General features: G+C 40.2%; 1 protein-coding gene across 11 annotated transcripts in view; it reads left to right on the top strand.

Moving 5' to 3' along the window:
- Positions 1-12,793, top strand: part of COL14A1 (collagen type XIV alpha 1 chain) — a 104,322-nt gene extending 91,529 nt beyond the window's left edge. For 5 of the 11 annotated variants that reach the window (XM_085539355.1, XM_085539356.1, XM_032442893.2 and 2 more), the window contains 6 exons: positions 323-358; positions 786-852; positions 1,361-1,549; positions 9,490-9,567; positions 10,409-10,564; positions 11,889-12,793. In XM_085539355.1, coding sequence (XP_085395481.1) covers positions 323-358; positions 786-852; positions 1,361-1,549; positions 9,490-9,567; positions 10,409-10,564; positions 11,889-12,214 — 852 coding nt within the window. In that variant the 3' untranslated portion in view covers positions 12,215-12,793. Of the gene's footprint in view, positions 1-322; positions 359-785; positions 853-1,360; positions 1,550-9,489; positions 9,568-10,408; positions 10,565-11,334; positions 11,769-11,888 lie in introns of those variants that run through there. The other 6 variants (XM_032442894.2, XM_085539357.1, XM_015856187.2 and 3 more) reach the window with 2 other exon arrangements.
- The last annotated feature ends 243 nt before the right edge of the window (positions 12,794-13,036 follow it).

The raw sequence follows: 13,036 nt of genomic DNA, 5'->3' as shown, positions 1-13,036 counted from the left end.
TTTAATTCCTTTGCTGACTGTTCATAGTTGCTGAGAAGGACTTTGTGATGCAAAGTTGAATTCTTTTTTCTCCCATCAGCACTCTCCATACTAAATACTAATGCTAGACCTATTTCAGCCATCAAAAATCACCTGGGGGCCTGCTGTCACATACTTATTCAGTATGTGACAACCCCCAGAGAAGACATATAATTATCCTTGTTCATTTTACAGTGATGTTGCAAGGGAAACAATATTTAGGTTTTAAGTTTTCAGATATAACAAAGCAATTGTTTAAGATATAACTGAACATGAATTAATTTTATATTGAATCTTTCTGTAGGGTGCTCCTGGACCTAAAGGTGAAAGGGGTGAACGGGTAAGTCTATGTACACATATTAGTTGTCTTTCTTCTGATTTGGCTGTGTATCTTGCAAAAAGCTTTCTCTGAGAATTTATTGTTCTCTGTGTTTACAAGAATACAAGAACAATAATTTTCTCTGCACAATCAAGCAAACTTAGTTTTTTTTTTCCCCAGACATTGCTTTATATGTAGCTACACAAATGTTTTAAGGTGAGAAGAATTAAGCAAGTCCCCAAATCTTGCTAGAAGGTTTTGTTCTCGGACTTCTGTTTGCTGTCTAAAAACAGCAAGGGGGACCAGTGAAATCCCGAAACTTCTTTGGCTTTGTTTTCATCTATAAGGATGGAATCTCTCAGTTGGAATAAAAGTATTTAATTGTACAGAGCACTTTTTAGACAGAAATGAGTAAAACAATATGACAGTTCTTGCTTTTGTTATCCAGGGTGATCTCCAGTCCCAAGCAATGGTGCGTGCTGTTGCTCGTCAAGTGTGTGAACAGCTCATCCAGGGTAAATACCTTTGTAGTTCATGAGCTCTTATCTCTAGAATAGATCTTTTCTTGCCACAGTTGCTCATAAATATGATGCTTTTCAGACTGTCCAGGTGGATCTGTTCATTTTAAACTGAACTGTCAGTATTTCTGATCCAACTGGATTTATCTTAAACTAAAGCTCATTAGTTATCAGGCAGCTAAAAAACAGCTTGTATATTTCCAATTTATTACAGTGTACAGAAGCTTCTGCTGTAACAATTTTAGAGTTTTGCTGATCTCAAATAAAAATAAATAGGAAAAGCAAACCACAAAAGCAAGGAAATGAAATTCTAATGAAAATAAGAACAATATTTGTTCTTATTTTCTATATACTTCCTAAACCAATGTTTCTTCACCAATTGCATGTTGTTGAAGTTCTTCAGCATGACAGACCGCAGCCTTGAGGACCTTCTAGAGCTCTGTTCAAACCTAGATGAATTACATTCTCCACTGCATATTAATAATGTGACGTTTTTTCTTGACAGGTCACATGGCCAGATATAACTCCATTCTGAACCAGATACCAAGCCAGTCTGTCTCAACGCGAACTATTGCAGGACCGCCTGGGGAACCAGGTCGGCCAGGAGCTCCAGGGCCACAGGGTGAGCAAGGATCACCAGGCATGCAGGGATTCCCAGGAAATCCTGGTCAACCAGGAAGACCAGGAGAAAGAGGTAAGATTTGTAATTCACTTATAAAAAAAATAGACCTTAATTTCCTTACACGTTATGTTGGATTCTGTCTTCTGTATAAACATTTTGTGATGACAGTGTTTTCTCTCTATTTGATTGCTGAGCTCATCACAGACCATAGTGAAAGGTCTGGAAACTCTAAAGTCATAAAAGCAACGTACACATGTAGTCTGACAATATCATAGAATATCCCAGGTTGGAACTGACCCGTAAGAGTCATCACGTCCAACTCCTGGAACAACAACAACAAAATTAGTAAATAAATGATAACATGACTAAACCATACAAAACCATAATAAAATGATTATTAAGTTGTACTTTTAAAGTCAGGTTAATCTCTGACCTATCCATCACGCACCTCATTTCTCTATTAGGGGCACCTGGACCAGGCCATAACCAGCAGGATGTTTTGGCTCAGCCTGGCCAAGCATACCTGGATAAGTGCCTTCCTGCCCACACTTTGAGATGTGTCACTCTGAAGACTTCTGAGTTATGGTAGTCTGAATGGAGAAAGGTTGATCAGAGCAGAACAAAAAAATCATAGTTTATGAGTGGTTAAAGGGATCAAAGATGGGATACGGTGACATCAGAAGGAAGTAATGCAATTAACTGTTTAAGAATTCTCTATATTCTTACTTGACGTCTAGATCCTTTCCTTCTTTCCTACTCTAGCATAGTATAGTAAAGAGATAAGTTCCATGTTTTGATTTCTTTCTCTGCGCAACCTTGGCAATCAATCTGTGGTTCTAACCTTGGCACTGAGTAGATGTGTATTTGTGAAAGTGCTTTGAAAACTATCATGTGAGGAAGTGACCAAAAACCCAAGAGACAAATGTGGTATTAAAGAGCAATTAGTTGGTATTGTGGTCACAAAATCTGCCAGCTGGGTTTTAAAAACAAATCATCATGAATGTTGTTCAAGTCAGGTATTTAGTTGCTCCAGTTCTCAGCAAACATAATGTTTGCTGAGAAACAAACCAGAGTTAAAGCATTGTTTTGAAGAAGTCTTTTTTGTAAGACTTTGAGTATGTTGATCCACAAGACTGTAGTTCTAACTACCTTCTTAACAAAAGAAGCCTCTCAGTCATGGCTCCTCTCCAACTGACAAAAGACAAGATACGATCCAGGAAGAATGAGGAAGGAGGGTACAAGGAAAAGAATGAAAGCAAACTGGAAGAAGCAGTAAGTTAAGAACTGTCCTTAGAAATGGTAACCGAAAGAATAAATAGAGATTTCAGGGAATTTACCTCCATAGTAAAATACTTCCATTTTAAATATCTTCTCAGGCAGGAACTATTGAAACATACAGAATATACTGTGGTTTCAGGCTATGAAAATGGAAACTTGTTCAGCATTTATCATATATTTTCCATTATAACTACTGTTGGTAACATTAATTTTTAGGAAAAAACATTGAAAATAGAATGAGTATAGAAAAGATAAAATGTACATTAAAAAAGGTGATTGTAACAATGTATTGCACCACAATGTGGTCTTTATATTCTCTTTTTCTGTCTCTGTAGATAGTTGATGTTAGAAGGGACTTATTTTGACAGGTTGTACTTGTGGGGAGTTTCATACTCGGTAAAGAGCAAGCACTTATCAAGTTTACTTTGAGAAGTTTAATCGGTCAGCCAGAACTCTGCAGATTCTCATGAACCGTGGTGCCAAAAGCTGAGAGTGCTTCACTGTATTTACAGCTTGAAACAAGATTGTTTTAAGATTCAAGAATTTATGTGTGAACTTGAAGACAAGATAATTAGCAATTTTACTTGAAATGAAGATAGTTTTTATAACTCACATAACAGCAACCATGAATAGAACCTGGACAGAAGAGAAGGGAATTCATTCAGAACTCAGGAAAAAAACCACCCCCCCCCAAAAAAAAAACCAAACAAAAACACCCCAGATTAATTTATTAGTCCTTGAGGATTTCACTTCTTCCAAAGGAATGGAAATTTTATACTGATGTATTATGGATGCACTGGAAGTTTATACAACTGAAAGATACATTTTAGTTTGTACAGATCCTGAGATATTTCAGGAGAATATTTAATTCTAGAGAACCCTAGAATCACAGAATCATGAATTGGAAAAGACCTTTATAGGTCATCTAGCTCAAATCTCCAGCAATGAACAGACACCTGTGGTTAGATCAGGTTGCTTAGAACCCCATCAAGCCTGACCTTGAGAGTCTCCAGTGATGTGGCTTCCACCTCCTCTCTGGGCAACATGTTCCAGCTCCTCACCACCCTTATTGTAAAAAATTTCTAAATTTTTCTAAATTTTTTACAGTCTAAATCTCCCGTCTTTTAGTTTGAGACCTTTCCTCTCGACTTATCAGAACAGACTTCACTGGAGACTGTCTCCTTCTTTGTTGTAGCACCTCTTTAGATACTGAATGTCAGCTATCGGGTCTTGAAGCTGCCTTCTGCCCCAGCTCACTCAGTCTGTCCTCGTAGGGGAGATTTTCCACCCCTACATTGTAGCATTGACTATAACTCTCTGGGTATGTTTTTGCAAGCAGTTCCCTGTTCACTGGATAGTCCACCCATCACATCTGTATCTTCCAGTTCGGAGAGAATGCTGTGGGAGACCGTATCAAAGGCCTTACTGAAGTCATATAGCTGACATGAGTGCCTCTTTCCTTGTTCAATGATATCATAGAATCCACTAAGTTGGTCAGGCAGAACTTGCCCTTGCCTTACCATTTTCCAATGGATTGCTCTAAGCTAAATCAAAACAGCAGTAAAACACAATACTTATTTTTTTATCATGTCTGTGGAGATTGATCGGAAGTTTCTTCTACACTCTCAATTCTCACTTCATTTTAATTATATATCATACTGTGAATCAGTAGAAAAAAAAATTCTGCTTCTGGATGGAATTTTTTTAGTTTCTAGTAACAGCAGAGAGGAGGGTAAATGGACTCAAAACTCATCCCTTGCTGTGTTCTACAGTGTTGCTTGCATTTAACTTGCTCAGCAAGTCACAAATTATAGTCCATGAAGATCTCCAGACAACCACTTGGAAGTCTTTGTGAGTAATGTGTTTATTTTTACTGATGTCACCAGCATTTTGGATGTATATGAAGTTAATTTTACATTCAAAAAACAGTGCCAGATTAGCCTCCATCCTTAAGTACAGTTAATACACTGGAACAGTGACAGTAATGTCAGTAGAGCATACTATAATGACATTAGGAGGAAAAAAAGACCCACTTGTTTTCCTGGTAAGGTGTTTCTCAGATCTCAAACTGTTGGAATTGCTGCAAGAGCCTGATACTATTCTGAACTGAATGGAAAGGTGTTCTAGCAGGAAGAGAAAAAGTCAGAAGTAACTAGACGTTTCCTCTTACCTCCCCTGCCCACCAACCATTCAGTTCAGGCCTGTGAGAAGCGGGAACTTCTGAAAGCAACATGTGGAACTAGTTCACATTTATGCCGTGAGGAGAGCTTTACTGGAAAATGTCAGCAGTCAAAGGCTTTGAAATAAGTGTACTTCCCTGCTAACTTGCCTGGCTGATAGCTTCTTTTCCTTGTTTATCTTGTCATTCTGCCAAGTGTTAATCTGACATTTTTGGAGGGAGATGGATTGAGAGAGTGTCTTTGAGTTCTGTTAGGAACCTCCACTTGAACTTCTAGGTCCACAGTGTCCCATTCCTGAATGTATTATCTCACTAGGAATACACTGAGCTAATCATTCCAAGAAAGACCACCTCGATGAGACAGGATAAGTCCTTCTCTTGATATATTTTGTTTGCAGTGTCTTTTGCCTCCTAAGATTTTTTTTTTTTTTTTTTTTTTTTCCAGTGTAGGCATTGGTGAATGGATTGGGATCACAGTAGCGCATTTATTAGGTTTCTAATACTGTGAAAAGGAACATCTCTATGAGTCCCTATTTATTAATATTTGAGTGGTGGCTCAACAGACCACTGAATCAGTGATTAAGGAGGCCACGTTGTCTTATGTGCTACAGTACCTAACCCTAATTATAACCTACGAATTTTTTGGTCTGACTTCTTTGCACAAGCGTAAGAGTACAAAAAAGACATACCCGAAGTGATTATTCACAGCACTGATCTCTGTTATTTTTATTAGTTCACATACCGTTTTCCATTTTTATCTTAACTAATTCCAACAGCTTTTGTTTTGATTTTGTGTTTGTGAACTGGAACTTAAACAACTGGTGTCTGGCTTCTGAGCACCGATTCACTTCTAGCTTTCAGAAGCTGTGGGAATGTAGTTGTTCTATCACTCCTTGGACTTGTGCTGTTGTGCTACGTGCTGAAATGATGCACAAAGCTTAATGGCTACACATTCCATCTCATTGTTTACTAAAATACAATTAATGCATACCCTGTCACCGTGCTCAAGTACATCTTCATCTGTGTTTGCATTCTGGCTTTATATGAAAGAGTTACTTAAACATGTGTTATCAAAGGCCTATGTCTGTGACTCTGATGGCCATTTTCCAATGGAGTTAAATGAAATGTTTGCCAGTTGACTCAAATATTTTTGTTTCCAGCTGCAGCTTCCCCTAGACAAATAAAGAAAATCTAGTCTTATTATGCATGATGAATACAATTATACATCTTTAAAAGAGGATAACTGTAGGTAAGAGTTGGAATTTTCTCAATTGCAGTATGCAGTTCTCCTCAAAGGACAGTTTTCTCTTAAAGAGCAGTACTTAAGAATTTCCTTTGAGGAGAAACCATGAACATTTAGTTTTCTTTTCTAGAGAATGTGCTCGTGATGTTGGTTTTGTTTTTAATAACTGATGCTATCAGAGAGATCTTTAGCAGAGAGCTGGAAATAATTGATTTCAGTTGCTTGCGATCTCCATGGGGCTAAGCCCAAGCCATTGCTTGTTTTGGATGAGGACAAGACTTAAAAAAACAGTTAACTTGGAGAAGGAAAGGCAGAGAGTACTGCTGAAGTATGTCCAGAGCATAGTATGAAAATAATTACTAGGATTTGAAGAACTCTAAGTCAAATGACAACTTTTGATATGCACTTTTAGCCCTAACAGTAATTAACCATTGCAAGAACATACATGGAGAACGATGTCTTTTCTGGTTGATTTTCTATAAGCAGTGCTTTAATAAAATACAAAGAAGGCCTCAATATACATATATATATAAATAAATGGGAGAATTTTGAATGCTCGTTAATTGATAAGAGGGAGCCATTGTTTGTGACCAAGAGGTCTGTGAATGCTAACTTACTCTTACTAAAGACTTGTGATGGAAAGTCTATTAGAGGAACTCATAGACCTCTCAATTTTAACTGATGTGAGTTTCACCTTAGGAAATGGTTATTCTTGTTCCAGTGTTTATATTCTCTTTCACTTGGATAAACTTTTCTAGAAAACAAACTCAAAGAAACCTGATGCAAACTTGTATCCTGGCCAGCAGTGTGTTTGCTTTAGGAACTAAATATCCATGTGACTTTAAAGAAAGTTTGACCCCATGCAAGAGCTTCATAACTTGTTCCAGAATGAATATTTTATTATTAGCCTGAGTAGGTTTGTTCTGTTTTTACCTTTTCTTACTTGAATTTCTCTTGGGAACATCACATATGGATGTGTCTACTTGTGTGTATACAGAATAATATCTGTGTGCTTGGAAGGCTCTGGTTTGAAAATATTGTGGCAATTGCCTTTGAAGTCATTATTTAATGTTAACACAGAGTCAGATAAACAGCGATCCTCTTGCTAAGCATCTGTGTAGACTCCAGATGGTTATCATGGGTCAATCTTATGTTTGAAGCAATCCACACAAACACAATTTGCTTTTTGTAGACGCCGAACAATTCATACTGGGCATGTATGAAAAGACACAATTTAGATGAATTTACATTGTTAAAAAGCCTGCTACAAAAGTAGGGAATTGCAATTGAGGAGACCTTCCGTATGTTTAAAGCAAACCAGGGCTAAGCAAATTTTAGATATCTGGAAACTGCATTTACAGTGCAGGACAAAGAAATATGCATGGGAATGTTATATTTAAAATGGGTAGAATTCAGTTGCTGGTAACAAAAGATGTGGCTTTGACAAGTTCCCCCAGGGTTATAGATGTGGATTTGAGCATATCTCTAGCACCTAGGCCATTCACTGGAGCAAAGCTGGAGAGGACATTTGAAACTGAATTCCTTTTTTACTTTCTGCTACCACTGGGACAAGCTGTTGTGGCTCTGTTTCATAGTCCTCTGTGCTCCATGTCAGATGTTGGAATAAAGTCAGAAACAAGGTCTCCAACTCCCTGGTAAATTTTTTCCTCATCTTTCTGGCCTCATGCATCCTAAATTGGCCTAGTCAGAAACACTGAGGAGAGGGGAACATACAGTTATACATCCAAGCCACAGTATCAGAATTGTCTACACTTGGGCAGCCAGCATTCCTGGAAATGCAATAGCTGGATTTCAGACATATGCCACCATGTACCTTAATAGCTAGGGAATCCCCAGGGAATGGGTCCCAACATGGGGGAGAGAGGTCTCAGCATGGCAGAGATATTTGGTGCTATTGCCTGGACTTGGAATGAGTTCCTGGCTTTCTCAGGTGGCCTCGTATAAGCTGTAGAGTGAAAGAGCTGATGAAAAGGATAGAAACCCCATCGAGCCCTACTGATGTCATACCTGGGCTGGTGATCATATTAACTGGTGGGATCATAACAGTGACGTCATTTACATCTTTCAGTGTACAGTTGTTTATCTATATATCTAGATAAATAGACAAGTACATAATGTGCATGTGAATCCTCTCTGCTTAAACCTTTGTCAAAAGTCCAGAAAGCAACGTGAAAGACAAATAAGCACCACCAGATTGCTGTTCAGTAAATCCATATTTTGACAGCTTATGGAGGGCGATACATTGTGAGTGATGGATTTTAATTACAGTATCTTCACATTTAAAGTTTATTCTTATTTGCATCCATCAGAACCTAGCTTAGGAAGGAAAAAAATCCTACATGGCTCCTTACATAAACAAGGGTCCAGACATGGTCACTTCGAGGTGTTCTCCAGAGGTTTTTTCCTAAGGCGCAGCAGCTACCTAAGCAGGAGGGAAGGAAGCCACCTGTTAGTTGTAATTGGAAACCATGTCTCATTAAAGGTAGCAGCACTTTTTCTCTGTCTTTGTTTTTATGGAGGTGCTCTATATTAGCTTTCATTCTGAGAGCCTGGAAGCTGTGAAGCAGTGAGGGAAATTACAAGTGTTTGGGAGGTCTGGAAAATAGGGGGTAAGGTCCCACAAACCAGCCTGGATTTTGTCTTTGAACCATCCAAATCAAACACAGACTTTATGAGAGTTTCCAAGTCGCCGGTGGAAACTCACGGTCTGGAATTTGTAGTTTTGACACCTACTTGAGTTTGATACCACTATTTGTGATTGCTGCTTATAGGAAGCATTCCTATAGGATGCCATGGTGGTAGGGTAGAAGGTGATGGAAAGCTGGAAGAATGTAGTGCCTTGTCTGCATTACTAGATCTGTGCTCTTCACTGATCAGACCCAATGATAGCAATTCCGGTCCATTGTTGGTTTTTCTGGGCCACGCAGTAAATTGTAGACAGTGAAGTTCTAAGGATTCTTCCACTGGCTGTAGTTGTACCTTGGTACAGACCAGGAGCACTCTTCCAGCAGGAAAGTGCCTTTTGGAAATTGGCTTACGCCCCTACATGACACCTTGGGGCAAACACGATAGCAGCAGGAGTGTTTAATGCTTCAGGAATGCCGTGATCTCCTTGTGAAGCTGTCAGAAGAAGGGAGGAAAAAGAGCCAAACAGGTGTTTATTTTTACCTCCTTTCTTCTCTCGCATCTGTTTTTAAGTGGAAAGTAGTGTGTGGAACTATAGCCCAGTTAAATAATAAACACTGTGCAGCTTGCTTCAAAACATGACTCTGTTGAGTGCTGTTTCGTTAGGTTTACCGGGTGAGAAAGGAGACAGAGGCAATCCAGGTGTTGGAACTCAAGGACCCCGAGGACCACCAGGATCTACAGGTAAACATGTTACATTTGTGGCATGTGGATTATGCTCCCCTGGCCCATTTGCAAAGCACCTTGGAATTTCATGGCTGTGCCCTCTGCTTCTAAGGCTCACGTTGCAGAAGGATCAGTCGTAGGGTACTTTACTGCTGTAACATTCATACTGTGTAATATGACATTGTGATGTGATACATGACAGTATTGCCAGTCACCTTAATTTTCCTTTTCAGAGATAGGCAAAAATTAATCTGGATTAATGCCATTTGTCTTTTCATTGACTTAAGGTCAACTGTACCTTGACAGAGAAATGTGCATTAATTTAGCTCAATAATCAAAGAGCCTTATACTTAGGTCTTGAAGTAACAGAGGGTGCAACATGCATAAAATGGCGTTGACTTTGTTGGGATGTTCTTCCCATTAGAGTACTGCTTTCAAGGCACAGTGCTACCCAGAAAGTGAACTGAAGCAGCGTGGTTGAAAGGGAGACCTATGCATGCGACCCTCCCCCCATGAAACTGCCTTTCCAAACGTCTGACACTTGGTGAAAAATTCGTGCTTTGGAAATAGTAGTATAAATGTCTGGCTAAGAGCTGTCTTTGGCAAGGAAGACAAAGCAACAGCCAGAGAGGAGGCTTGTCAGGAGTAGGGAAAAGTTTGGAGCCTTTCCCTCAGCATGTGTGGGGGAGCTGGAGCAGAGAGGCCCAGCCCCTGTGCTCAAGCTATCTGCTGTGTGACTATTTGTAGCAAGCTCTGTGCCATCGTCTCCTAGCACCAGGCCTGCAGCACAGCCAAGGCGGTCAACCCACTGCCTTATGAGAGGTGCTAGTCACTCATTTCATCTCCCTCTTTCATGCAGGACCTCCAGGCGAGAGCCGAACCGGCAGCCCGGGCCCACCAGGCTCTCCAGGCCCACGAGGCCCTGCTGGCCACACTGGGCCCCCCGGCTCCCAGGGCCCTGCTGGCCCCCCGGGGTACTGCGACCCCTCCTCCTGTGCTGGCTATGGTATGGGAGGTGAGTAGGCTGCGCTGGGGGGAGGCGGGGCAAGGAAACATAGCGTGTCCTTCTAACAGCCAAAGTAAGATGGAGGCTACTGGTGATCCTTGCACTAAAATGCGATCAGCTCCGTAAAAACACACACATCCAGAGCTGATGTATTGAGCAGAATGACCCCACAAACCAAAGGTGCCCGCAGTGTAGTGACCAGAGTCCACCATCTGATTTGGGCCTGTGAATGGATACAGCATATTGGGTTTTGTCTTGTATGTGTGTGTGTACGAGCCTGCTCCACCTGAACGTTCTGTGTGTTGAATCCCACCTCCTAATGTTTGCGACAGCAGAGCTGCACATCTGTAGTTTGTCAAACACTTCCTCTTCCATGCGCCTCCAAATGGCATGAGAGCATGAACGTTACTAAACCTGCCCTGGTGTAACCTGGAACAGGGATGCACGTGTCCGTCATTAACAAGTGAAGCAATCTGGAGAAAATGATTCTTTCTGTATCTTCTGTGTATCCTACTCTCCTTGTTTGTTGTAGCACAGAGGCCATGGGAGGAAGTTAATGCAATTATCAAGTAACGCTGTCCAGCCTAAAATTGGAATTTATTGTAGCAAATTACTTGTTACTACAAACATTATGCATAAGGCTCATTTGTCTGATGTTTACAGTTTAATTTGCCTGTGAAGTGATTTGTATGTTTTACTTATGTGAATGTTTTTGTTGTCGTCTCCTCCTATCCTTTTCTCCTCACTTCCCTTCCCTGTTGTTCATTTCCTGTTTTAAGGCCCAATCCCTTACAATGGCTACCAATCCAGAAGGTGAAAGACTCATTCTGGTTCAGTTCTCATTTGGCTGAAGGTCAGATACGGATGCTGAACTGCTCTATGCTTTCCATCAACGATATTGACTACCACTAATGAACTCGCTAGCTGCTGTACATGCACTTAGCTTCCTTGCACTGCTAAAATTTATCGTCTGACCCGTTTTGCCCTTTAATCATATATTCCAGCCTATAATTGGAATAAGCTAAAGCAGGCAGATCGTGCAGTGTATAATAAGCACAGTATTACAACTGGACAAATTCTGGTGGTGGTTTCCAACTAACTTGGCTGTCTGTTGGTGGGTTTCCAATTGCTCCAGCTTATTAATTTTGTTAAATGTTTTCACCGTTCCTTCATGTGAATAAAAAAATGTGTATTTAAAGATGATATATATACACACACACTCTCTATGTATAGAAGGTATATATGTATGTCAGTTTCCTAACGAACGCTTCAATTTTCTGCTCCCCTTCTCCCGTGTTAACCATATGAATACTCTTGGTGGTGGTGGGTTAAGGTGGATACGGTGAGCCAACTGATCAAGACATCCCAGTAGTGCAGTTGCCACATAACTCCTACCAAATCTATGACCCCGAGGACCTTTATGATGGTGAGCAACAGCCGTACGTAGTTCACGGGTCCTACCCTTTACCATCCCCATACTCCCAGTCCTCCTATCCATCACCTCATCTTGCTCAACCAGAGTTTACTCCCGTTCGAGAAGAGATGGAAGCCGTTGAGCTGAGATCCCCCGGAATTAGTCGCTTCAGAAGGAAGATAGCCAAAAGAAGCATCAAGAATCTGGAACACAAAAGGGAAAATGGAAAAGAGCCCTCTCAATGAACTGTTCAGAAAGCGAAATATTTTATGTGCATCTGTATTTGGCCCCTTGTCCAAGTGCCTAATCTGTTGTGGAAGATGTTTACAGGCTCTTATATTAAAGAAAAATACATGTACCAGACCAGTTGAAACAAGAAATAAAGGTAAAATTAACTTGCATGCCAGAAACTTAGTATGTTAGTGGGTCGGTGCTAGATGATGATGGAAGATCACCTTCAGATCTCTCTCCAGAGTACGGTATTCAAGCTGTATCTGAGAAAATGCATCTGGTTAGTTGATGTAGATAGAACCGTTCAACAAAGTTTATGTTTTGTTACCCATGTTTTTGCAGCTGACTGACTGTGTTCTGTTAGTTTTGGATGAACTGCTTTTACTAGCAGAGTAACACTACTAAATTCACCAGAGAAAAGTACATCATCAGGTTTCCTTAAAACCTTTCACAAAGGAGCCTTATCTGAACGGGATTTGTTTTTAACCCACGTTATGCAAACACACCAGAACGTTCTGTGGGAGTACACTGATAATTTATTGTGAGCCTCTTTCATTTCTGTTTTGTATGCAAATAAAAGTGGCAAGCTTTTATGTGTTTATTCTGTATTTATTTGACTGATTTTAGCTTGGAACGGTCGCGTAGATCTTCAGGGGACAGAATATAAAGAGAAGAAAACATATTTTCCTTTTCCGGCACTTTTATGCAGTGGTTTTATTGTAAAGCTTACAGGCACTCAGCTGAAAGAATATTTAGCCCTATTTATACACTGCATGAAGAAGTGAGAGGGGAGATGATGAAATATGAGATAAGGAAGCTGTGCCATCCGTGGCTGT

The sequence above is a fragment of the Coturnix japonica genome, chromosome 2, assembly GCF_054131305.1.
Source record: "Coturnix japonica strain WE chromosome 2, WE-NBRP24, whole genome shotgun sequence".
Classification (NCBI taxonomy): domain Eukaryota; kingdom Metazoa; phylum Chordata; class Aves; order Galliformes; family Phasianidae; genus Coturnix; species Coturnix japonica.
The sequence above is the reverse complement of the archived record's forward strand: the minus strand, read 5'-3'. Positions and strand labels throughout refer to the sequence as shown.